At 41.6% G+C, this 27,469-nt stretch overlaps 1 protein-coding gene across 1 annotated transcript in view; it reads left to right on the top strand.

Moving 5' to 3' along the window:
* Positions 1-588: 588 nt before the first annotated feature.
* LOC123249339 overlaps positions 589-27,469 on the top strand; it is a 192,956-nt gene continuing 166,075 nt past the window's right edge. Inside the window, exons 1-7 of the mRNA XM_044678334.1 lie at positions 589-655; positions 3,936-4,096; positions 6,161-6,231; positions 9,874-10,039; positions 10,377-10,514; positions 12,242-12,431; positions 18,434-18,558. Coding sequence (XP_044534269.1) covers positions 589-655; positions 3,936-4,096; positions 6,161-6,231; positions 9,874-10,039; positions 10,377-10,514; positions 12,242-12,431; positions 18,434-18,558 — 918 coding nt within the window. The remainder of the gene's footprint in view (positions 656-3,935; positions 4,097-6,160; positions 6,232-9,873; positions 10,040-10,376; positions 10,515-12,241; positions 12,432-18,433; positions 18,559-27,469) is intronic.

Raw genomic sequence — 27,469 nt, 5'->3', positions numbered from 1 at the left:
ATATATATATATATATATATATATATATAATAGCAGGAAAGCAGTCTCAGAGGGAAAGGTTAAGAGACTGGGGAGACTGGAAAGAACTCCTAAAGAAGCTGAAGTTTAACTGATTGTTGAAAGAAGCAGTGGATGTCCTCAAACAGAAGTGATGAGGGAGAGCATAATAGGCAGAGGGATAGCCAGGACAAAGGCATGGAGATGGGAGATAAGAGAGTTGTGTTGGGGAAGAATAGCAAATAAACCAATATGGATGCACCAGAGAGTATATGGAAGGGAGGAAAGTATGAGAAGATTGGAAAGGTAAGAAGGGGCCAGGTAAACCTAGCATCACATAACTAACAAAGGTCTGAGGGGTGGGGTTGGATGCCAAATCTGTTTATCTTTGAGTCTAACATAACAGGTTGTGGGAAGGGTCTTTAGATACCAGGTAATCTAAATTCCTCATTTTGAAAATAAGGCATTTATATATAAATTATATATAAATTTATTTATATAAAAGTGGCTATTTGTTATGAATTGGATGCCATAATGGTTGTGAAAGGGCTTTGAAAAGCAGAAATCCTGATATAAATATCAAGAAGGATCATGATTGATATTATTGAAAAATACATGATGAAGTTTATTCTATGTAGAGAAGTGGTCATCATTACTCGTAATTTTATCTTTTTTCTTTTTCCACTAGACTGAGAGTCCCAGAGTCTCTGGGCTCCCTAAATTGTGTCCTCAGTATTGTAGCCATGCCCAGCACTGTATTCTTTATAAGAATAGTGCATGATAGCCTGCATTTTTATAGTGCTTTTAGATTTGCAAAGGGGTTGACATATTATCTTGTTCGATCTTCACAAATACTCTGAGGTAGGTGTTGTTATTACCTCCATTTTACAGATGAGGAAACTGAGGCTGAGAGACTATGATATACTTTGTAACTATTGACAGTGTGTAATAAAAGCTTTATCTACTTAACTGATTTGTATGTATCTAATTAGCTCAAGATTGCCCTGGAGTGAGGTAGGTAGCCAACCCTGATCCTCATGTGTGGCTTTAGTCATTGGTTCTCCCCAGATGGCTCCCTAAATCAGTGATTCCCAAAGTGGGCGCCACCACCCCCTGGTGGGTGCTATAGTGATCCAGGTAGGGCGGTGATGGCCACAGGTGCATTTATCTTTCCTATTAATTGCTATTAAATTTTTTAAAAAATTAATTTCTAGGGGGCTAAGTAATATTTTTTCTGGAAAGGGGGCAGTAGGCCAAAAAAGTTTGGGAACCACTACCCTAAATCTACATTTATCCAATCCATATGTCTTCTCCTGAGCTCCGATCCTACGAGATACCTCCATACCCAAGACTGAATTGATCATATTTCCCTGAGACCCACCCATCCTCCTAGAGTCATCTTTCCTGTGATTGGCTCCAGCATCCTCCTGGGCACCAGATTTCACAGCTATCTTTGAATCTTCTTTCTCCACCAAACTCCACCATTAATTGCTATAATCTAGAGACTCTGACTCCACTATATCTCTTCTTCTCCATTCATACTTACGCTATCCTAGCTCAGACTTTTATTATTTTTTGTTGCATGAATTATTTAAACTCTTACTTTCTAACTTAGAACTGATATCAAGTATTGGTTCTAAGGCAGAAGACTGGTAAGGGCTAGGCAACTAGGGTTAAGTGACTTACCCAGAATCACAGCTAAGAAATGTCTGAGGGCAGATTTGAACCCAGATCCTCTTGACTGCAAGTTTGGCTCTCTATTCATACCTAGCTGCCCCTCATTGACTAGATTATTACAAGAATGAATGAATGAAAAAGCATATATGAAGTGCTTACTATGTGAAAAGTAAGATAATCTTGTTTTCAAGGAAACTGCGTTCTAATAGGGGATGATAAAGGTTTTAACTGTAAGTCAGATAAAAAGGTCTAGAGCAGATGTTTTTCATCATCTTGATTATTATTTCCACCAATAAATCATATAGGTTCATTATGATTTTGAATCATTTCACAGTGCCAAGGACTTCGGTGGTAAAGGACCAGTGGTCTGAGGAGTACTGTTACCCAATGCTGTTGAATTTATCTTCTTTTTCATTAATTAATCTGGCCTCCAATTTTTCATTGCTAAAATAAACTACCTAATACACAAGACTGATCACGTCCATTTCCCTTCTTGAAAATTTTCAGTCTTTCCCCATAGACCATGGGATAAGATATAAACTCCTCACTCTGACACCTGAGGTCCTAAACTATCTGGAACTTCTCTTTCTTCTGCTGCCTCTACTCTCTAAGCTCCCTATACTAGTGTTTTCCCTTTCTTGTTTTTTTTCTCTCTCCTAGATCTATACTTTTATCTTCTCAGAACTTCAAATGCCTTTTTAAAAACTCTTACCTTCCATCTTAGAATCAATACTGTGTATTGGATCCAAGGCAGAAGAGCAGTAAAGGCTAGGCAATGGGGGTTGAGTGACTTACCCAGGGTCACACAACTAGGACGTGTCTGAGGCCAGGTTGAACCCAGGACTTCCTGTCGCTAGGTCTGGCTTTCAACCATTGAGCCACCCAGCTACCTCCTCAACAGCCTTATATGAAAGATACTCTCTGCTTTCACCCAGGCTAATTCTTCCTGCTTGAAATGTACCACCTCCATATTTCAACTTTTTGAAATCCTTTCTTCAAGCAGATTTCTTTGATCAAGCCTTCAATGTTGTTCAATGATTTCAGTCATGTCTGACTCCGTGGTCTTATCTGGAATTTTCTTGGCAAAGATACTGAAGAGATTTGCCATTTCTTTCTTCAGTTAATTTTTCAGATGAAGAAACTGAGGCAAACAGTCAGATGACTTGCCTAAGGTCAGTAAGTGCCCAAGCTTAGTAAGTGTCTGAGGCCAGATTTGAAATCAGGAAGATAAGTCTTCCTGGCTCCAGATCTGGCATTCTATCACAGCATCATCAAGTTGAGTTGAGGCCAGGTGCAAATGTTGAAAATTTCTTATAATTGGTAATTTTCTGAATTTCTTCTCTGCCCTTAACTATCATGTTCTCCCTTGCACCACACATTTGAGTGGCTACCTGTTCCAGTTCCTCCACCTTCCTCTGCACCTTTATCTTCCACATTCCTCACAGGTATATTGTATTTAACTATTCATCTACATGTTGTCTCCCATTAGAATGTAAGTTCCTCGTGGGGAGGGACCGTTTTTGCGTTTTCTTTATTTCTCCCCCTCTTCTACACTCCAGACACTTAGCACAGAGTCTAGCACATAGTAAGCCCTTAATAATGTTTATCAATTGATATCTGTGGATATATCATCCTCATTATACTACAAGCTCCTTGAGTGTAGGCATTTATTGTGTTTTAATTTTGCATGTATAATATCTAGGATAGTTTATTTCGTTTTCATCTATAATTTGATCCATGTGGAAAATGTTTGTCTAGGAAGCTCCTTTCCCCAGCATTGATTGGCAATTACTCTATAAAAAAGTAGTTTTTAGAGAGCTGGAGAATGGAGAAGTGAAGTGATTTGCTTGTAGGTATCTTGGAGGTGTTCTTGCCTCTGTGGCCAGAGTCTACACTACGGCTACATTTCTCCTTGAACAAAACAGACACTTAATGTTTGTGGAATTGAGTTGGACAGGTAGAAGTCAAGAAGAACATAATCTCTTTGGGGCTGAACTTGGAGTTATAAGACCCAGGTTGAGATGCTGGCTCTGACACATACCACATGCGACATTGGACACATCAGTTAATCTCTTTGTTCCTCAGTTTCCTAACTTGTGAATGTGAGAGCGTTGGACTAGATGACTGTCTAAAGTCCCTTCTGATGCTTGATCTCTGTTCTATGTTCCATGGTTTCTATACTATGTGAGGATCTGAAGGCTATCGGTTGACCTACTTGGGATTCTATTCAAGATGACACTTGCCTCTCTGCTGTTCCCTAGGTCCTGGTGGACTCTCCTTCTCCAAAGGTACCTGGTACAGTTATCGATACTCCACCAGCAGCAGTACCTCTCTGCAGGCCACTGGGACACAGAAGAGCAGTGTGGGACTTGAGGGTTTGGTGATTCTGGATGTTATCAGCAGGTGCCACATGGTCCTGTGGGTGAGTATCTTTGGGATGTCCTCCCAGGAGGACCACACCAAAGCCAATGGGAATAGGCAGAAGCAGTAACTCCTGAGTTTTGTTCTTTATTTTTTAGAGATGTTACTGTTGTTCAGGCTTTTTTCAGTCATGTCCAACTCTTTGTGACCCCATTTGGAGTTTTCTTGGCAAGGATACTGGAGGGATTTGCCTCTTCCTTCTCTAGCTCATTTGATGGATGAGGAAACTGAGGCAAATAGAATTCTGTGACTTGCGCAGGGTCACACAACTAGAAAGTGGATTTCGACTGAGGTCTTCCTCACTCCAGACACAGCCATCTATCCCCTGAAGCCCCTAATTAAACAGCAGAAAATCTTGATATCAGAAGGTCATAGTCCAGACCTGGTGGGAGCCCAACAGGTCATATAATCCAATACTTATTTATAGATGAGGAAAATGAGATGCAGTTGAAGTTAAATGCCTTGCCCTAGATTGAATAAGTGGTAAGCATCTGAGACAGAATTTGAATCCAGGTCTCCTAACTCCAGAGTCATTGTTCCATGTTGCCTCTCCCTGGACACCAAATGTATCCAGAGTAGTTTCTGTTAGAAGGAAGAATCCTAAAATGATGGCTAAATATACATGGCACATAGGATCAAAGAAACTACGAGGCTTCAGACTTTTCCTGGTCTCTTCTAGCATCCTCCATAAGGCACACCCTGGGCTGACTTGAGACCAAACTGTGAAGTAGGAAAAGTTTTATTTTATTTACAATATTTCTTGAGAGCCTACTATGTGCAGAGCACGGTGCAAAGTCTACCAGGGAATACAAAGACATAAGCTCTACCTTAAGAGCTCACTGCCTTTTGGGGGAGATGAGAGCTATAGCAAAACAGAGGGGGAAAGGTGAAGGATGTACCAGAAGAGCTCAGAGAAGGGGTAGCTAGGTGGCTCAGGAGATAGAGAGTCAGATCTGGAGTCAGGATTATCTGGATTCAAATCTGGTCTCAGATCCTTCTTAGCTATGTGACTCTGGGCAAGTCACTTAACTCTGATTGTCTAACTCTTGCTCTTCTTCTTAGAATTGATGCTAAGACAGAGGATAAGGTTTTTAAAAAAGAAAATAAAATTAAAAAGAAGAGTTCAGAGATAGGTAAGATCCCTTATCTTGGACCCAGGATGGTTCAGGAAGGGTTGAGCCAAACAGATTTTATACCTGAGTGTTGGGTAAAAGAACATTGACAGAAATAGGGTTGTCACTAGAGAGAGCAGGTCAAACGATTCTAGATCTGGAGCTACAAGGAACTTCAGAGGCCATCTAGATTAATCCTCTTATTTTACAGATGAGGAAACTGAGGCCCAGGGAAGTTAAATGATTATTCCACATCTACACAAATATTAAGTTTGGAGAAGACCACAGAAAATTAGCTAGATGACACAGTGGAGAAATAGAGTGCTTGGCCTGGAGTCAGGAAGACCTGAGTCCAAATCTGGCCTCAGATACTTATAAGCCATGTGACCTAGGATAAGTTACTTAACCACATTTGCCTCAGTTTCCTCATCTATAAAATGAGCTGGAGAAGGAAATAGCAAATCACTCAATATCTTGGCCAAGAAAATAATACAAATGGTATCACAAAGAGTCAAATAGAACTGAGCAACAACAAAAAGTCAACAGACATTTATTAAAAACCTACTATGTGCCAGGCTCTATGCTAAGTGCTGGATCACAGATTTGAAACCATAAGGGACCTGAGAAGTCATCAAGTTCAGCCCCTGTATTTAAAAAATGAGGAAACTGAGGCCCAAGGCTAAGCCATATAGGTAACAAGTGCCAGAAGGGCAGGAGTTTGAACCCAGGTCCTGTTACTCTTGAGCCAGTCTGTGTACTTTCTACTGTTCTACATTGACCCTTTAAATAGAAAGAAAATGACCTTGGTTCAAGTAGACAAGTTGAGAATTGAAGTGCTGACTCTTTTAACATGGCACCAGAGATAATTAGAAGTTAAATATATTATCTTCAATAATTGAATGATATCATTGTATCTCTCAAGAAAATATTAATTTACAACATTTCCATCTTAGCTCCAAGACATCCAGATTAAGTCTTCTCTGGAATCCAAGGAAGAGCCTATAAAGGAATCAGAAAGTCTGAGGTAAAGAAATAAGTCTACCAGGAAATACAGAGAAATAAGATTGATAAATGGTCAAAGGATATAAACAGGCAGTTTTCAGATGAAGAAATTAAAACCATCTATAGTTATGTGAAAAAATGCTCTAGATCACATTTGATTAGAGAAATACAAATTAAAACAACTCCGAGGTACCATCTCATACCTCTTAGATTGGGTAGTATGACAAAAAAGGCAAATGACAAATGTTGGTGAGGATGGGGGGAAATTGGGAAATTAATACACTGTTGGTGAAGTTGTGATCTGATCCAACCATTCTAGAGAGCAATTTGGAATTACACTCAAAGGACTCTAAACTGTTCATATCCTTTGATCCATCAATACCATCATTAGGTCTGTATCCAAAAGAGATTTTTTAAAAAGGGAAAATGATCTACTTGTACAAAAATATTTATTGCAGCTCTTTCTGTGATAGCAAAGAATTGGACATTGAAAGGTTATCCATCAGTTGGGGAATGACTGAACAAGTTGTGGTATATGATAGTTATGGAATACTCTAATGAAAAGCAGGAGTTTCAGAAAACTTACATGAACTGATACAAAGTGAAGTCAGCAGAACCAGAAGAACATTGTATACAGTGACAGTAATATTTCCTGATGAACAACTGTGAATGACCTAGTTATTCTTAGCAATTCCAGTGATCCTAAGGCAATCCTGGAGACTCATAATGAAAAATGTCATACCCTCTCTGAAAAAGAACTGATGGAGTTTGAATGCAGACTTTATTTCTTTTTCTTTTTCCTTTTTTTCATTTGAGATCTCTTCCACAAAATGATTAATATGGAAAAATGTTTTACACAATTGCACATGTAAAATCTATATGAAATTGCTTACCATTTCATGGAGGGAGATGGGAAGGGAGGGAGTTAGGGAAGGTGAGAAGGAAAGAATTTGGAACTTAAAACTTAAAAAAAATGAACGTTAAGAAAATTGTTTTTACATGTAATAGGAGGAAAACTAAAATTTTAATTTTTAAAAAAAAAAGAAAAAAATTATACTGATGTAATTTAGAAAAAATTATCAAAAAGAAAAAAAGCAATAAGATAAGCTATGAGCTTTAACTTTAAGAGCTTGCTACCTTTCTTTTGTGCTATTAAAGATTTTATTTACACAATTGCTGCAACAGCTGGTATCATATTTCCATTTATGTGTTTTTTACCCACAGGGTAATAGGTCTACCATAATTGTTTGGTACATTTTATAATACAGAAGGAAAGTCTTATTTTCATATGGGTTGAAATGTCTTCAAATGGGTTCTGCATATTACTAAAGCCCTTGAGTGATTTGAAAAAACCCTCTTTAGGTGTCTAGGTGGGGAGAGAAGTTCCCCAGTGCTACTTTAGGACCTTGCAAACTTTTCAAACACGAATGAGGACTGTCTTTCTACTTTGATGTGTGTGAAAGACCATAATCCAAACATAAAAATGTTTAATGAAGATTGGCAAGGTATTATAGGAGTCAAGGAGTTACAGTAAGGAGTCTAGTGCTGAGAAATGGGTTTGCCTCTCAGCTGGTGGAAGGAAATTGTTGCCTATCTTTTCCTGAATGTTGAAAATGTGTTATTTGTATGTGTTGTATACAATTACACAGAATCACTTCTGGGTTCGAGTAGTGCTCATCCTCTCCCTAATAAAATGACCTCAGTCTAGACCAGTGATTCCCAAAATGGGCACTACCGCCCCCTGGTGGGTGCTGCAGCAATCCAGGAAAGCAGTGATGGCCACAGGTGCATTTATCTTTCCTATTAATTGCAATTAAAATTTAAAAAATCAATTTCCAGGGGACTAAGTAATATTTTTTCTGGAAAGAGGGCGGTAGACCAAAAAAGTTTGGGAACCACTGGTCTAGACCCATACTCAAATGGATTCAGGGGAGCCTGGCGCCTAAGTGAGGAATTTGGCTCTCTTTTTTTGTCCCCTTGAACTTTGAATTTCTATGCTCTCATCCCAGAGAGCCAAGCTGAATCATTTAGACCTTAGGTTTGGCTCATGTCCCCATTCTTCTCTAAAAGGAGGGTATAAAGGTACTCAATGGGCAGTGTAGATGGGGTCTAGGACAGGGTCTACTTATATATCTCTGGACCTGTGATTTCAGTAATGGAGGAAATTTCTCATGTGGAAACTCTCTCCACAGATGCAGATTGGTCATGGCCTGTATATTAGAGAGTTACTCAGGTCACCAAGAGATTAAATGACTCTCCCAGGATCACTTAGCTAGGATGTGTCCGAAGCAGGATTTCAGGCCGGGTCTTCTTGATTCCAAGGCCAGCTTTCTAGCCACTAAACCTCTCGGATCATTGACACTGTGAGCTCCTTGGGAGTTGGGACTGTCTATTGCCTTTCTTTATGTATACCCAGTGCTTAGCACAATTCTGCAGTGCTTAGTGAGCATTATCTTACACCTATATCTTTTCTTTACCCAGCTTAGTTTCTTGCCTTTACCATCCCATTTATGTCAAGGTCACTTCTGGTAAATGTGAGAACCAGCATGGAGGTGGAAGTAGCCATGATTTTCAAAGTCTGTACTTTTCCTCATCCCACCCATTTCTCAAAGACGGGATTTTTCTAGAGAACAGGTTCTCTCTCATCATCAAGACAAGCCAATCTTTTGTCTGGCTTGGCCAAGCCTGGTAATCTCCTGGTATTGTCCTACTGACCAGCTTCCCAGCCCTCCCCCAAGACTGGGACTCTCTGGGAGACCGTTATTTCAAAGCTGAGAGTCAAACAGAGCTGGCCCAACCCCGACTCTCCTCATCTCTCCACTTCTCTCTTTTTCTTTTATTTTAAATTCATTTGTTAGAGCTTTTGTCTGTGGATATGGGAATGTTGAGGGGGCAGATGGGTCCTCTGCTCAAAGGCTTGCTCAGGGAGGAACCGCTCAAACGGGGCGGTGATGCCTATTGTCCAGAGCCCCTCATCAGAAATGCTAAGTCACAGGGACGGAAGACATCGGGCTCCCTGAAGCTGAGAGAGAGTGACACTCGCTATTCTGGGTGGTCAGACTCCATTAGCGTTTCCCCAGCACAGGCAAAGATGTGTGACCTGAGACCTAGTGGGCATTGCTGTCCAAGAGAGCCTAAACTGCTTAAAAATTCTGGAGGAAAAAGTGCTCTTGGGAGGGTGGGAGGAGACAGTGAAGAGATGAGAACAGGAGAGACATAAATAATAGATTATAGTATGAAATCATAGATGAAGTCCTTAGTGGCCATCTTGTTGCCTTGTTTTTTAGAAAAGGAAACTGAGGCTCCAAGAGATTTTCCCAGTCACACAAGTAATAAGTGGAAAAAGTGGGATTTGAAATCAGATTTTTTTCCTAAATTCATTTTCCTCCCACTGTATCCCACTTCCTCAAAATAGACTTAGAAGTTATTGAAAGGAGAAGAGTAAGAGTTTAGAGAGAGAATGATGGGAAGAAACCCTGGTGGAAGGGCAAGAAAGAAAGGGCCACTGTAGGGAAGTGTGAAGTTCATGAGCTAAGCTCCTAGTTGTCCTCTAGGCCCTTCACCTCCAAGAGTCCTTCCCAGTCTTAATTTATGATCCTAAGATCTCTAGCCTGCTGCACCGTGGTGGTGAAGAGTCAGCTTAATTGTATTTGGTTCCATGTAGGATGACTTTGGAAAAGTTCCCACTTGCCTTTGTGTTTCGTGATGGAAAGATTCCTAAGGTCTGCCCCCACCGAGGAGATCCAAGCTGGGTCGTAAACATCAAACGTGGTGTCTTAAGTCTCCTTCAGACCAGCCCTGGAACCACCATTCCAGAAATCATTGATGAGGTGAGTCTGGTTACATGCCATGTCTTGGCTCCCCCAAAGACTCCTAGTCTCACTGGGAGAAACCTGGGTGGATTTAATCAAAATGGGAGAAATGAAAGGGCCATTTTAAGCTTGGATTCCCTACCTGAGCAACACCAACTACACAATTTTTCTCAGAGAGAATAGGGGGTAGATGGGAAATTCAAGTAAGACACGGAAGAGGGACATGCGTGTTGAAAGGGAATAGTGAGGAATGAGGAAGAAAGGAAATGGGGAAGAGAAAAAATAAAGAGAAGAAGATAGGGAGAAGGAGACAGAAATTCTGTTATCACTCATGGGCTTGGGGTTTTGGCTCTAGATCGATGTCTTGGGAAAATGCCCTACCACATACACACGAAAAGGTTCCCGACTCCTGAAGACAAAGGACTTAACCCAGTGTTCTCTCCGACACCATGGATTTACTTTTCTTCGGTCAGAAGTTCTTCCAGGGATGACAGTAAGTATTATTGATCTGCACTATAGTCCTGACCTAGACTCTTGGGACTTAAAAAAAAAATTCCTTCACCTTCTGTCTTAACATCCATACTTAGTTTTGGTTCCAAGGCAGAAGACTGGTAAGAGCTAGGCAAATGGAGTAAAGTGACTTGCCTAGGATCACACAGCTAGACCTTGGAACTTTTGAAGAAGGAATGTGCTGTTTCTCATCAGTCTGAAAAATCTTTCTATTGAATCTAGATCTCACTCTGAGATCAACCACTGTTTGGACAATGGTTTAGATAGTACTTTCCCATTCTATCCAGTCCCAATTCCCATCCCCACAGGTGCTGATATGTCCAATGCCTCTGTAACTTAAATTACCTAAGGATAAAATGAGATAAACCCTGGAGACCAGTTTAAGACTCCAATAGTCTTATAATAAGGAACATATTTTGAGGAGAGGTTCTGGTGTTTTCACACAAGATGAACCACAATACTCTCCCGTGTCTCATTCAGGACTATGAAACAAAAAGGATGGAAGAAGAATCATAGGATTGTAGACCCAGAGTTGGAAAGGCCCATAGACCTCCATCCTACCTTGTCATCTGTAATTATTAGGATTAAATATTTGGAGTTGGAAGGGACCTTAAGGGTCATCTAGTCCAACCTCCTCATTTTATGGGTGCTGGTATAGAGAAATGATAATTCTTCCCTAGAGCCACATGAGCAATGGCTGAGCCAGGATTTAAATATATGTCCTATGCTTCAAGTCAAGTATTCTATCTATTGCCCCACAGTGCCACACAAGAGAAATGAGGTCTAGAGATTTAAAGCAACTTCTCTAAAGTCACAGAATAATATAGTGGCAGAGCTTGGACTAGAACCTAGCACCCTTGCCTCGAGTTCCATGGTCTTTCTGTCCTACCATCCTTCTTCTCTAATCAAAGATGCATATACAGTTGTAGATTTTAAGGAACTTAAATGCATATATCAATTTTTACAACCTATTTCCTTCTTAAAATTAAGTTTATTTTAATGAACAAAAATCCATTTTTTTCTCTTTCCCATTCTCTCCCATCGGAAAAAAGAGAAAAACGTAAAAGCAAATGAATCCTCATATTGACCAGGGCCAAAAACTATTAAGTTTCACCCTGCAGGCAGAGTCTGTCATCTCTCTGTCTGGAGGTTGATAGAATGCTTAATCACTGGTCCACTGGAATTGTACTTAATCGCTAGACAATCTATTTTCAGGCATTGTTCCAATATGAGTTTTATAATTGTTCCCTTCAGAGGTTTTTCTCCCCTTTTCTATTCTTTTAAACCCTTACCTTCCATCTTAGGATCAATACTAAATATTGGTTCCAAGGCAGAAGGGCAGTAAGGGCTAGACATTTGGGGTTAAGTGACTTGTCCAGGGTCACAAGCTAGGAAGTATATGAGGTCAGATTTGAACCCAGAACCTCCTGTCTTTAGGTTTGGCTCTCTATCCACTGAGCCACCTAGCTCTCTCCTCCCTCCTTTTTCCCCTCCCCTCCTGCCTCATCTACCCCAAATTCAATAGATGAATTCATCCCAATACCCAAAGGACATGATAATAGAACAATGAGAGGTCTTTCTCACCAAAATCATTTGGGGCCATAGTGGTCCCTAAATTTGGAACTCAGTGCCCTGGATCAGGATCCTCATTCTATTCAAGTCTTTTTTTTTTTTTTTTTGTCTCTGATGTATCTCCTCTCTTCTTCTCAGTCCTCGCAGCCGAGCTTGGTTTCAAAGGTGGAATGCTACCAGAGTTTCCAGGAAGGTCTGCTAGAGGAGACAAAATGCACAGAGTTTGACGTAGTTGGACCCTTCTCTGAGAAAGGGAATGGCGTGCAGACCAGGACACACTCCACCCTGAGTCTGCTGCATGTGAAGCCCCAGGCTCCATCCAACAAAGGTAACTCCCCACGTCCAGACACCGGGCAGGTTTTCTGCCCTTTTGCTCACAAAACCAGCTCTGTGGGAGAGGGTCAGGTGAAGGCACCGGAATCCCATTCTCCTTCGCCAAGAAAGAACGATGGAGATCTTGTCATTCTCTCCTCTGTCTCTGGCCAGGAAGTCCTTGTAAACAGATGATGAAGTCAACCTGTTTTTTCAAATGTCTGGAAAAGAAGATTGCATTTTTATCCCATTTCTTCATGAATTCTTTCTTCCTGGCCTCATCATTCCTGACCTATCTTATTCTGTCTCCCCTGAGGATTCCCCATTCAGTTGAATTTGCCTCAGGCATATGTATTCCTTCTTGGGCCTCTAGGTCTGACTGGTGCAGAACCCACTGAGATTATGTTCATTTTTGGACACCATAGCTCATTTCTAATTTTCTTTTTGAATTTTGAATTTAAAACACCAAAGAGGATGAACATGTCAATAGACAAAACAGAACAGAAAAAAAGGATTGAACGTGCAGTCCTAAAATTGTACCACAGCCCAACAATTTAGAAGGGACATCGACAAATGAGGAGGCATCCAGTGGGAGGGCAGCCAGGATAGTTGGGATTCAGGAAGCCAAGGCAGATGGAAAACAGCTAAAGGAGGTTGGAATATTGAATTTAAAAAAGGAAAAAAAAACTCAGGCATTGGGAGTGGGATGGAGAAAGCAGGAATGTTCTGTTTAAAAGAAAAAGAAGGTCTCTAGAAAGTATGATGGACCTTTCCTAAAAATAATAAATAGTATATATATTTAAAACCATCAGCAAGCATCATCTGCAATGGAGACAAGTTAGAAGCCTTCCCAATAAGATCAGGAGTGAAGCAAGGATGCCCATTATCACCTCTATAGTTTAACATTGTACTAGAAAAAGAAGGGATTTTTGTTATGTATGAGTTTGCTCTTACAACAATGATCAATATGGAGTTATGGTTTGCATGACAATAAAAACAAATAAAAAAAACAGAACTAGAGCAGAGGGTAGCAGCAAGAAAAAACTGAAGTTTAAGAGTGTAACTCTCTAACCTGAAAAAAGAGTCCACCTTTAAGATAAATAAGTAGAAGTAAAAAAAAATAATAATAAAAAGCAGAGAAAATGAGCAACCAACCAAAAATAAATAGGGAAAAGAAAAAGAGCAGGGTGCTTGAATGTTGTTCTAGTAAACAGGACTATAATTTGACAGATGGACAAGGTTATAAGAGGAGACGACAGGAATCTGGTTTGGGTTCGTTAAAAATAAAAATAAAAGAAGTCCTCAGCACTAAGGAGGCAGTGTAGGGTAGCGAAAAGATCATTAGCTCTGGAGCAATAGTCAGGCCATGAATAAGCATTTTATCAAATCCTTAATCTATGCCAGGCACCATGTTAAACACTGGGGATAGATGCAAAGACAAGCAGACACAATCCCACCTGACCTAGTCCTAGAGGTTTTATCGTTCAGTCCTTTCAGTTGTGTCGGACTCTTTGTGACGCCTTTTGAGTTTTCTTGGCAGAGACACTGGCATGGTTTGCTGTTTCCTTATTCAGCACATTTTACGGATGAGGGACTAAGGCAGCAATCAAGGTTAAGTGACTTGCCCAGGGTCACATAGCTAGTAAGTGTCTGAGGCCAGATTTGAACTCAAGAAGATGAATATTCCTGACTTCAAGCTCAGCACTCCATCCACCGCACCACCTAGCTGCCTCTGGGCTTAACCCCAACCTCAGATACTCTCCTCTATGCTCTTGGGCAAATCACCTGGGCCTCAGTTTCCTCATCTGTAAAAACGAGCAAGGTGAACCAGCAGAGGTCCTATCTATGTGTCGATCAAGGATTCTTTATTTAATACTATAGAAAGAAGAACCACACTGCTATGAGGTGCTTTCACAGGATTGAAAACCTCTCCGCTTCCCTTTTCTTGGCAAAACGATTATTTATCTTCCCAGAGCCTGACGTTGGTAACTAGAACATTCTCTTTATGTCTGTGTGGAAATGCCCACTAATATTTTGGCTTTTGTTCATGGAAGATTTGGGGTCTGGGAACTCCTTCATCCCTGCTGGATATGAGGCAACACTCCCACTCCTTGTTTGGGGGAAGAATTGATTTTAAAATGGAGCTAAAAATCTTCCCATGGAGACTCTAAAAACCAGCTTCTTTCTCTCTCCCCCACCCCCTTTCCCTGGCGTGAATGGAAGCACAGTGTAGCCTCTGGGAACGTGGGGCGTTGGGTCTCTCACTCACTGGGTGGGTTCCATTGAAGGGTGACAGCAGAGCAGCCACTTAACAAATGGTTAGCATATAGCTTAACCTCAGAGAGGGGAGGGAGGTGAATAGGAAGGCGGCACAGTCTACAATGGTGGAGGAGAGCAAGATGGGGACCCCTTTGGGTTGAAACTGGATATTGGTTTCTAGAGAAAAATCCAGAAATGGGACTTAGCTTTAAGACATCTTCTTTTCCTGCTCAGATGGATTTATTAATATAGGGAATTAATTCCTGGGGTGGAAATTGTTTCCACGGATGTGGATGACTGACTCGTCTGTGACTTTCAATCGGAAAGATTTGCTTGGGATGCTGGTGAATGGGGATGCATTTAGTATGTTTAAGAGGTAGGATCTGAACCTAGGACTTATTGTCTACAAGGCTGGTCTTCTACTCACTGTGTTAGAGGTCTCTACTGAAAATCAGACGCATGAAAATATTCTATTCTCTCTTTTTATTTCAATTCATCAAGCATTTAATAATAATGATTATGATGGTGGTGATAAACATCTATAGAGTATTTTTGAAGTTTGCAGAGCACTTTACATGTTATCTCATTTGATCTTCACAGCAACTCTGGGAGATAGTCCTCATTTTATGGTTGAGGAAACTGAGGCAGGCAGAAGTTAAGTGACTTGCCCCAAATCACACAGCTAGTAAGTACCAGTTAGGTGGTACAGAGGAAACTGTACTGGACCTGGAGTCAGGAAAATCTGAGTTCAAATCCAGCCTCAGATACTTCCTAGCTATGTGATCCTGGGCAAATCATTTAACCCTATTTGTCTCAATTTCTTCATCTATAAAATGGACTGGAGAAGGAAATGGCATATCACTCCAATTTCTTTGCCAAGAAAACCTCAAATGGGGTCATGAAGAGTCGAACAGACATAATCAAAATGACTGAACAACAAAATAAGTGACCGAGGCATAATACTCAGTCTTCTTGTGTCCAAATCCAGCTCTATATCCATCTGGCTTCCTTCCATTAATTGAGTATCAAGGGGATCAAAAATGTTCTAGAGGGGGCAGCTGGGTGGTTCAGTGGATTGAGAGCCAGGCCTAGAGATGGGTGGTCCTGGGTTCAAATTTGACCTCATACACTTCCTACTTGTGTGACTCTGGGCAAATCACTTAACTCCCATTGCCCAGCCCTTAACACTCTTCTGTCCTGGAACCAATACACAGTATTGATTCTAAGGCAGAAGGTAAGGTTTTAAAAAAAAGTAAAAAAATGCGCTAGACCCAAAGGCATGTATGAAAGTAGTCTGAGACACGATTCCTGCCTTTGAGGTGCTTATAAGGAGTTACACCTTACTAGGTATTCCTTCCCCAACTCTTCACAAATGTTCTTACCCTCATTTTACAGGTGAGAAACTTAAGGATGAGAAGAAGTGATTTGTTCAGGGTTCCATGGCTAATAATGAGAGGGGGAAGGTGGGATTGGAATCCAATTCTACTGGCAGGATGTCTAGTTCTCTTTCCTTTATATCACATTACCTGTCAGAGGGGGAGAGAAGGGAGTTGTCTGCATCTACAACTAGGAAGTACAAGTATCCCTTCCCCATCGCTGGGTTTGGGGGCACAGTAGCCCCATGAGCTGGAAAATCAGTGTAAAAGTTTTTGGCCATCCATTCATGCCAGAGAAATCTGAAGTCTGAATTTTTCTTTCTTTCTTTCTTTCTTTCTTTCTTTCTTTCTTTCTTTCTTTCTTTCTTTCTTTCTTTCTTTCTTTCTTCCTTCCTTCCTTCCTTCCTTCCTTCCTTCCTTCCTTCCTTCCTTCCTTCCTTTCTTTCCTTCTGGAGTGCTTATAGTAAGAGAAATTGTGTATATTTATGGTATTAAAAGAGAAAATATATTGATACTATACATTACTATGCATATATTTTATGCATTTCTGAGCTTCTAAGTTTCTTCTGTGTTGCCTGCTGGACTTCATGTACCATCTTCAGGTTCCACAAAACTCCCCCCAAATTCCCATTTAATTTCTTATGCCATCTTGTGATATGTTTTATATATATATATATATATATATATATTTTAAACCGTGACCGTCCATCTTAGAATCCATACTGCGTATTGGTTCCAAGGCAGAAGAGCAATAAAAGCTAGGCAATGAGGATCAAGTGACTTGCCCGGGGTCACACAGCTAGGAAGTGTTTGAGTCCAGATTTGAACCTAACACCTCCCATCTCTAGGCCTGACTCTCAATCCACTGAGCCAACCAGTTGCTCCCAAGAGATATTTTTTTTTAAACCCTTGTACTTCGGTGTATTGTCTCATAGGTGGAAGATTGGTAAGGGTAGGCAATGGGGGTCAAGTGACTTGCCCAGGGTCACACAGCTGGGAAGTGGCTGAGGCCGGGTTTGAACCTAGGACCTCTTGTTTCTAGGCCTGACTCTCACTCCACTGAGCTACCCAGCTGCCCCCGTCCCAAGAGATATTTTAAAGAAAGAATTTGACAGGAGGGCAGCTAGGTGGCTCAGTGGTATTGGGTTCAAATCTTGCCTCAGATACTTCCCACCTGTGTGGAAGTCACTTCACCCCCATTGCCTTGCCCTTACTGCTCTTCTGTCTTGGAACCAATATATAGTATGGATTCTAAGAAGAAGGTAAGGATTTTTAAATAAATAAATTGATCAAATCGATACTTCCATTGCTTTAAAAAAAAACAAAACTCTTACCTTCCATCTTAGAATCAATAGTATAGGTTGGTTCCAAGGGCAGAAGCACAGTAAGGACCTAGCAGACTGGACAATATGGAAGCAAAGGAAAGTGATAAATGTTGGAGGGGATGTGGCAAAATTGGGACACTAATGCATTGCTGGTGGAGTTGTGAATTGGTCCAACCATTCTGGAGGGCAATTTGGAAGTATACGCAAAGGGCTTTAAAAGACTATCTGCCCTTTGACCCAGCTATACCACTGCTGGGTTTGTACCTCAAAGAGATAATAAGGAAAAAGACTTGTACAAAAATATTTATAGCTGCACTCATTGTGGTGGCAAAAAATTGGAAAATAAGGAGGTGTCCCTTAACTGGGGAATGGCTGAACAAATTGTGGTATATGCTGGTGATGGAATACTATTGTGCTGAAGGGAATTCCACGTGAACTAGAAAGACCTCCAGGAATTGATATAGAGCAAAAGGAGAAGAGCAGTAAGGGTTAGGCAATGGGGGTTAAGTGACTTGCCCAGGGTCACGCAGCTAGGAAGTGTCTGAGATCAGACTTCCATTGCTTTTGAAAAGAGCATGGCAATCTACTCCTTTAAGGCTCTCTGGACCATCCCTGTAATTTTATAAACCAGAATATCCCTCCATGGCCACTATTTCCCTTTATCTGTTGCCTTCCCCTATTAGGAGAACTTCTTGAGGGCAGAAACTAACTGCCTTTGCTTCTTCATTTGTGTCTATAGCCACATTCCAGTGCTTTGCACTTACGAAGCACCACACTAAATTTCCAAGTGTGGACTATAGTCCCTGATTTGTACTTCTAGTAGGCTATGAAGTTCTTTATAGTGATCTTAAGAATTCTCCCAGCTTCTAGTTCTCTCTTGTCCTCTCTCCTTCCTGTCCCCCTCTCCCGTTCTCAAAAAGAAGATTTCTGGCTAGAAGTTGTACTTCCCCCACTGCTGAATCCTGGACTGAGGAGGGGGCCTTAGACTAGGTCAATCAGTCTATTCCACAAGCTGTTCCTTTAACCCCCTCTATTTACACTTCTTGTCTCTGAAGCAGATTATGGACAATTTTATGTGAGCAATCTGCTGTACGAGTGGGAAGGCCTGGCCACCCAAACCCAGGTAGCTGATGTAGCCGAATCTGTGAGGAAGTTGTGCCTGGCTCAGGCTACAAGTTTTGAGGTAAGCTGATTTTTGTAGCCTTCTTCTAGAATCTTCTGAGCATCATTTGGGGATGGGAGGTTCTGGTCAATGTTTAACAGTCAACATTCTGGGGGGGGGGGATTGTATACATTGGGGGCAGCTAAGTGGCTCTGTGGATTGAAAGCCAGGTCTAGAGTCAGGAGGTCCTGGGTTCAAATCTGACCTCGGATGCTTCCCCGGGCAAGTCACTTATCCCCCATTGCCTAGCTCTTACCACTCTTCTGCCTTAGAACCAAGGCATAGCATTGATTCTAAGAAAGAAGGTAAGAGTTTTTTTTTAAAGCATACATGACACACTTTAAAATTTAATCCACATGATTAACATATTCTCCATCACTATCCAGAGTCCAGACAATCAATAGAACAAGAAACCAAGTCCTGATTTGTAGTTTTTGCCAATTTCTATCTGAAAATTTAATGATAGGATTTCTGGAGCTGTTTCAGCTGGCACCCTTGTCAGGGAGTAAGAGAAAGGTGGGAAACCCCTTGAGATCCATAGAAAGGGAAATTCTCCCTCGCCTACAAGATGGCTTTAGTGACCCAAGTCCAGACCTCCAGATTTTCCAGGTTCAGCATCAGGGACCCCAATGAGAGGAAAGCCAGAAGGCTGTAGAGCTGCTTAGGAGTCCTGCAGCTCAGTTTGGAGGACTTCCCTCCACCCAAGTCAAACATGTGGCCCTCATTTCCCTTCTGGCTCCCACATGTTGAAAGGGAAGAGGGGAGAGCTCAGAGCAGGATGGGCCATGGAACTGTCATGTTCCAGGGTGTTCCAAAGACTTTGAGATGCTCACCATTTGCTTCCTGAGTGGATGGTGCTCCAACTTCACAGAGCTGTTCTGAGTCAAATGAGATTATAGACAAAATGCTTTGTAAAATTTTTTTAACCCTTGTCTTCTGACTTAGAATCAATACTGTGTATTGGTTCCAAGGCAGAAAGGTGGTAAGGAATAGGCAATGGGGGTGGAGTGACTTACTCAGGGTCACTCAACTAGAAAGTGTTTAAGGTCAAATTTGAACCCAGGACCTCCTTTTTCTAGATCTGGCTCTCAATCCACTGAGCCACCTAGTTTCTTTCTGCTTTGCAACTCTTTTTTTTTTAAAACCTTTACCTTCCATCTTGGAATCAATACTGTGTATTGGTTACAAGGCAGAAGAGTGGTAAGGGCTAGGCAATGGGGGTCAAGTGACTTGCCCAGGGTCACACAGCTAGGAAGTGTCTGAGGCCAGATTTGAACCTAGGACCTCACTTTGCAACTCTTAAAGAGCTATTTCAGTGTTTGTTATTATTATTTGGTACAATGAATAGAATGCTGGGCCTGGAGTCAGAAAGACATCTATCTTCCTGAGTTCAAATCTGGCCTCAGATACTTCCTAGCTATGTGACCCTGGGCAAGTCACTTAACTCTGTTTGCCTCTATTTCCTCATCTGTCAAATTAGCTAGAGAAGGAAATGATAAATCACTCCTATGTCTTTGCCAAGAAAACATCAAACAGAGTCACAAAGAGTCAGACAACCCAAACCAACTATACAACAACAACAAAAACAACATTATTATTTTAAGGTGACTAGGTAACTTGATGGTTTGAGAGTCAGGCCTGGAGTTGGGAGGTCCTGGGTTCAAATCTGGATTCAGACACTTCCTAGCTGTGTTACCCTGGGCAAGTCACTTAACCCCCATTTGCCTAGCCATTATTGCTCTTCAGTCTTAGAACTGATATTTAATATTGTATAGGGGGCCAGACTCTATATGGTTTTGGGGTCCTGAGTGGTGTATGGTGGCATAGGATTGTTAAGGCAGGAGAAAGAAAATGAGAACAACCAGACTAGTGGTTAGCCCATGCTGTCCTGAATTCTGTGGGCTTTGGAGTTTATTATATACTGATTTCAAACAAAGAACACAAAAAAAGAGTCACAGTTGTGAAGGGGTAACAAATCATACATAACCCATTGAAGTCTAAAGAGTAAAGGTACAAAGACAATGGCCAAATTCCAACCATCAATTTAGTAGGGGATAATTCTGGGAGTGGAAATATTTTATGGCGATGCTCACTAATTGAGTCCTGTCCTCCTGGATTATAGAGACCTGGTCAAATAAAGTCCAGACTAAAGACTCCATTCTTATCTAAGTATGCAGTCTTATCTAAGTAATGTTTGTTAGGGTTCAGGCTTCTTAATTATCAAGGAGATAAATTTTTAACTCAGAAGTTGTTGGTCTGCTAAGGACTCAAAGCTTTTCAATAAGTCTATAATGTTTTTCCAATAAGAAAAGGTATGGATCATAAGAGGTATCAAAAGAGGGGTCTCAGATTTTTATCTGTTCTCTTATTGGCTTCCCACAGTATTGATTCTAAGACAGAAGGTAACAGTTTTTAAAAAAATCATTATTGTTTTTTGACTGCTGGCTGGCCTTCCTCGGTGAGCCAGAAGAATCCAGTGAGATTCCTCTTTTCCTCCCTACCATTTCGAATGACTGGGTAGAAAGATAAAGACTGTAGCTTTGTAAGAGGAGAAGGGAGAAATTCCAAAAGTTGCCTCAGCAGTGATAACACACTCAATATGCTTTCCCTCCAGCATTATGCCTTCATTTCTTTTCTAAAAGAAAGTGATCTGTATAGAAAGTGCAAGTCTGTTCCATGATACCAAAGCCCCCTCTTTTCAATGGAAAGATCATAGGGTGATGCTACTGTAAATGGCTAGAAATTTATGTAATCCAATTGTGAACCTTACACGTTATAAAAATACAAATAATAATAGAAGGTATTAATAATTTACACAGCACTTTAAGGTGATTAAAGTGCTCTACAAATATATCACTTAATCTTCCCAATAATCCTGGGTGGCAGGTGCCATTGTTGTTGTTGAGTCATTTCAGTCTTGGCCAACTTTGGACTGACCATTATTATGCCCAATTTACAGATGAGGAAACTAAGCTAGACGGAGGTTAAGTGACTTGCCCAATATTAAACAGCTAGGAGGTTCCCGAAATTGGATTTGAACTTGGGTCTTCCTGACTCCAGGTCTAGGGGTCTTTCCTAGATGCTTGTGTTTGTTATTATGTACAAGGATGGACCACCATAGATGATTTGGGCCTTAAGCCCCAGAGGATCATCTCTGCCATATTGTCTTATTATAGACTTTGGGGCATCATCAGAAATAGCTCAGGAGAAGATGAACCTTTGAGTTGAGTTCATGCCAGTGCTTGTTTTTTGTCTAATCTCAGAAGGAAGCAGTATGGTAGATTTCTGCAATGAATAGAGTGTCATGGGGCAGCCAGGTGGCTCAGTGAATTGAGGATCAGGCCTGGAGTTGGGAGGACTCGTGTTCAAATCTGGTCTCAGACACTTCCTAGCCATGTGACCCTGGGCAAGTCACTTAACCCCAACTGCCTAGCCCTTACCATTCTTCTCTCTTGGAACCAATCTGTGGTAACAATTCTAAGACAGAGAGTTGTTTTTTTTTTTAAAGAGTAAATTATCATCCTAACCCTTTGGATCCAGAGAACTAGGCAGAACCCTAGGTGAAATGGGGAAAGCTACTTCATCTCTCTAAGTGTTGACTTAGTTGCTGCAAAGGAGAAGCAACATGGTAGAGGACAGAAATCAGGAAGGCCTACATTCAAGTCCCATCTCAGATCATGACTAGCTGTATAGTCCTGGGCAAGTCACTGTGCCTCCATTTCCCCATCTGTACAATGATGGGGCTGGATGTGAGGGCCGCTAAAGGTCCGTACCAACTCTAAATCTGTGCTTCTTTGGGGTTAATCACACGTGCCCTGCTTACCTCCAAGAGGAGTTCTGAGGCTTAAAAAGATGATCTAAGTAAAGGTCAGCCTTCAAATCCATACAGTACTCTCTAAGTGTCATCTTTATCATTAGAGAATCATAGAGTGGTGGTGGTGGTGATGGTGGTGGTTTAGTTGTGTCCTACTCCTTATGATCCCATTTAGGGTTTTCTTGGCAGAAATACTGGAGTGCTTGGCCATTTCCTCCTCTAGCTCATTTGACTGATAAGGAAACTGAGGCAAACAGAGTGAAGTAACTTTCCTAGGGTCACACCACTAAGTAAGTGTCAGAGGTTGGTTTTGAACTCAGGAACCTGACTCCAGGTGTACACAATGGATACACAAATGCATTGCACCACTACCACTTGCGCAAGTTTGCCAATGCAAGATTATACATGGCACACTATTGGCTCAAAGGTGACCAATCACAGCACTGTGTTCTATATCCTAGGTGCTGATTGGCTCAATGTTTATAAGAGTGTGGGAAAGGTTAATAAGAGTGTGAAAAAGATTTATAGGAGAGTGGGAAGGGTTTATAAAGCCTTAAATATATATAAATAATAAAACAAATATAATGCTGCCACTTCGTGGATTTTCGCCTATTGTTGAGATCTCTGGAACATAACTCGTAATAAGTGAGGGATCTCCACCCGGCCACCTAGCTGTCCCAAGTAGGGTGGTTACAGGGTTGGATTAACAGGAAACCCACGTTTAAGTCCTTCACAGCCTAACTGGCTCCTTGTTGCTCAAGCCACTTCATCAACTTTACTTTCCTCATCTGTAGAATGGGCATGATCATATCGGTAGCCCTTATCCATGTTGGAAAGATCAGATGTGTGTGTTTACATGTATTTTGTGTGTGTGTGTGTGTGTGTGTAGGCTGCTTTGCAAACAAGCCTACAAGTGAAATCTGAATGTCAATTATTGCTATTATCTGGATTTTTTTTGCCACAAATGGTCATTCCTGGCACTGACTGTATGCCCTTTCCCGTGTAAAATCTGGAGCCTGTAGCCCAAAGAAAGGGACTCTGTATTCCCTTTCTGAGCCAACACATCTGCTTTAGAGAGTTCAGAAATCTGTTTGTTTATTTCTTCCTGACACATCAGCTTCCAAAATAAATTCCTGCTTCGCCGACTGCTTTCAGGGGCCCGTGGCACTTCAGAGGGTGCAGTGCCATTGAAATGAGCCGAGGTATTTGGGGATTCTGGGGCTGCCCATTTGGGGCTTAGAGAGCCATGATCATTTCCTCCTGGAAGCTTTCTGGACAGGAGCCTCATTTCATGCAGAGGAATAGGGCTGTTTGTTCCCTCTCCCATCCCTCCTCCCAGAGTGCCCGGCTTCCTTTCCAGCTTGAGAGTCATAATGAAATGCCTGAGTCTACACTGCTGTTCAGTTGATGGCCTCTCAAAGTGGACTGGACCTCCAGGGTCTCCTAAGAAACCAAACTGGATTAAGTGAAAAGAGCATGAGATTAGAAGGCAGGAGTTCTGAGCCCTGGTCCTGTGTGAACTTGTGTGAATATTGGCTCCCAGATCCAGAGCTGGAAGGGAACTCAGAGGAACCCGAACCTCTCCTTTTACAGATGAGAGAACTGGGATCTAGGGATGGCTTAAGTGACTTGTCCAAGGCTGTGGAGATACCAATTGGCAGAGGTGAGAATTGAATCCAGGGCCTCTGACTGGAGAATTAGTATCAAGATCATCATAGGGCAGTTGGGTGGTACAATGGGTACAGTGCCAGACCTGAAGTCAAGAAATCCCGAGTTCAAATCTAATCTCAGAAACTTACTAGCTGTGTGATGCAGGGCAAGTCACTTAATCCCATTTGTCTCAGTTTCCTCATCTGTAAAATGAACTGGAGAAGGAAATAGCAAACTACTCCAGTATCTTTGCCAAGAAAACCCCAAAATGGAGTCACAAAGAGCTGGACATGACTGAAAAAATATCAAACCAAGATTATCATCATCATCATCATCATCATCATCATCATCATCATCATCATCATCATCATCATCATCATCAATCATTTCTCTCTGCTTCAATTTTCCCCATCTGAAAGATGAAGGGGGTTAAACAGTCTTAGAGCCTATCATTTCGTGGCTTCATAAACTGGGCTTTTTTATTTGGGGGAAGTATAGGGACGTCCAAGATTGTAATTTCATTGGTTGAAAACTCCCAATGAGGAGACCCTTTCTTCCAATGCATTTTGGCAACTACTTTTTAGCATATAATCTTATAAATTACTTGGCATGCTTAGAGCTAAAGTGCGTTGTCCAGAGGAACAGAACCAGCTTTTTGTGGAATATCCCATGCTTACTCTAACGGCAGTATTCTATGTTCAGCCATATGTATTCATTCATCTGGTAAAAAACTGGATTATACAAATGCCTCTAAACTCTGGACACTCAGTAAGTGTAGATTCAATATCAAAGGTGTCCTTGACTTTGGGAACTAGTAATGTGGGCTGGTTGACACTCATGGTAGATTGATTCCTCTGGAGTGGTGGGAGGAGAGCAAATGTTGTGAGGATATGGAATTCCTTCAATGGAAGGAAGCAAAGGGAAGATGACATTCGGGTTATGTGACTTTGGAGTCTGGAGCATTTCCAGCCCAGAGTTCTGGCAAGGCTCCCTGTTTGCTGACAGCCTGTGGTTATTGCTGTCCCCCCAAGGAGAGTGCCATTATCCTAGGAGCAAAGCCAAGCTATGACACTAGCAGCAGGAGGGGGAGAGCTAGTGGAGTCATTGTTATGGATGAAATAACAAAGATTATTTGCCCAGAATGTGGCAGTTAAGCTTGTGAGTGATCTAGAGTCAGGAAGCCAATGTAGATTCTTTCTTAGAATCCTAGATGGGAAAAACAATTACCTTTCGATCCAGATTCCCTTCTTGTTGGTAACTCACCTGGGATGGAAGACTGTCTAGCTCAGGAGTGTGAAGACATCTCCAGAGCAGAATGGGCAGATGAGAACAATTTGTTCCAATGCCCATGAAGGTGGCTGGAGCAGGTGCTGTGTTCTGACATTGAAGATGAGGGGATCATCCACTGCATCTGGGGCCATTGCCAGCTGTCCTGACTTTTGTCTTGCCACTGGACTTTGATAACTCTGAAAGACAGAGGGAGGTGATGACTTTGTGCAACTCTGCCTAACTTAAATCCAATTCCCTTACAAGTCAAGACATTACTCACTGATGTCATTGATCCTCTTTGAAAAAAACAAAGGATGTTCAAATCTGGCCTCTGTCATTTATTAGCTGTGAGACCCTGGGCAAGTCACTTGACCCCCATTGCCTAGCCCTTACCATTCTTCTGCCTTAGAATGAATATATAGTATTGATTTTTTTTAAACCCCTACCTTCTGTCTTGGAGTCAATACTGTATATTGGCTCCAAGGCAGAAGAGTGGTAAGTGCTAGGCAATGGGGGTCAAGTGACTTGCCTAGGGTCACACAGCTGGGAAGTGTCTGAGGCTGGATTTGAACCTAGGACCTCCCGTCTTTAGGCCTGACTCTCAATCCACTGAGCCACCCAGCTGCTCCCTATAGTATTGATTCTAAGAAAGAAAGCAAGGTTTTTTTAAAAGGGAAAAATGAAAAACAAAGGATAAAGAACAACCACCTTTTTTTTCAGAATGGATCCAAATCTCCGCCAGATTTCCTAACAAATAGTAGAGTAAGCTGCCTTGGGAAGGAATAGCTTTTCACATTGGAGGTTCTTTGAGCAAAGGCCAGACAGCCATTCATCCTACATAGAAGGAATTCTTGTTCTGTATGTTTTGTTCCGTATGATTTAAACAAAAATAATTCCGAGGTCCCTACTGACTGGTGGTCTTTGATCCCGGACAATCTGTCTTATACAAAGTCCTATGCTTGGCATTTAACTAATGCTGTGTCTCTCTGTGGTGCCTCCCTCTGCTGTGTCTCTCCTTGTAACTTGGCCCTGATCTCACCCAAGAGGAAACTCCCTTGAGTCTTTAAGAAGAAAGTTAGAATCAGGGACATATTAAAGACACATCTCTTGCAGAGTCCTAGGGGAAGCCGGCGCCTCAGAATGTCCACAAGAATCTCCTCCCTGGAGTCTATCCCAACCCACAATCCTCTTTCAAAGCAGGAATAAAGGTTTCTTTTCTCCAAAGCTCACCTAATTCTACCCCTCATACAGGCATGAAGGTTGGGGAGAATATTTTCTCTACCAATTAGAAGCTATATGCAAAATGTTTGAAGTTTGAAAGCCTGGTTACGTATCCGTCTGTCCATCTAGCCACAATTTCTAGAGCTGGAAGCTAATTAAAAATCATTTATTCCATTTGAGGAATAACCTCAAAGGTTATGTCATGGCACACTAAGGTGCTTCTGGTTTCATTTGCTAGTTGTGCCCCAAATCATTGGGAAATTACCTTTGCAATTCACTCTTATCTGTGAATATCTCAACTGTCCTGTTTGTGCCACCATTCCTTATGACCATAAAGTACCTCCTTAAAGACCTCTGGAGAAGACAGTGCCTTCCTTTCCTTGGTCACTCCTTTCTAGGGGACTGTCAGTCCTCACTACCCAGAGGCAATCAGATTTAGAGGGACAAGTGAGGGGTTGGATGGAAATCTGCCCTTCCATTTATTACTTGTGTAAGCACTTAATCAATACTCTTAAAAAAAAAGTCTTTAACCTCTCTTGGTCTCAGTTTCCTGACCCATAAAATGAAAAGGTTAAATGAGGTGACCTCTAAGGGTCTGCCTAGGTAGGACTTGAATCTAGGTCCTCTGGCTCCAGAATCAGACTATGGGGAGTTGAATCAGTTAGCTCTGTAAAAAGCCAAGTGGGAAGCCACTTTTTTCCCCCTTTGGGCCTCAGTGAATTTAAAGGGAAGTAAATGATTCCTACTGTTCTAGTCTAAGTTGAGCTGGAGTTGGGGGAAGGGTTTGGAAGAGAGAGAAGCAGGGTACATGTTAAAACGACCTTTCAAAAACTACCTCAAGCAGGAACAAGTCTCTGTCAGGACCTTGTCCTTTAGAGGGTTTTGGGAAAGCTGACAGGGTTGCCTTTTGGTCTCTGGGCTTTAAGTTCCTTATAGTTGTCTGGAAGGCAGGTGAAATTTGTCTTTTTAATCAGAAAA

The sequence above is a fragment of the Gracilinanus agilis genome, chromosome 1 (assembly GCF_016433145.1).
Source record: "Gracilinanus agilis isolate LMUSP501 chromosome 1, AgileGrace, whole genome shotgun sequence".
NCBI classification, from domain to species: domain Eukaryota; kingdom Metazoa; phylum Chordata; class Mammalia; order Didelphimorphia; family Didelphidae; genus Gracilinanus; species Gracilinanus agilis.
This window is presented reverse-complemented; position numbering and strand designations above follow the sequence as displayed.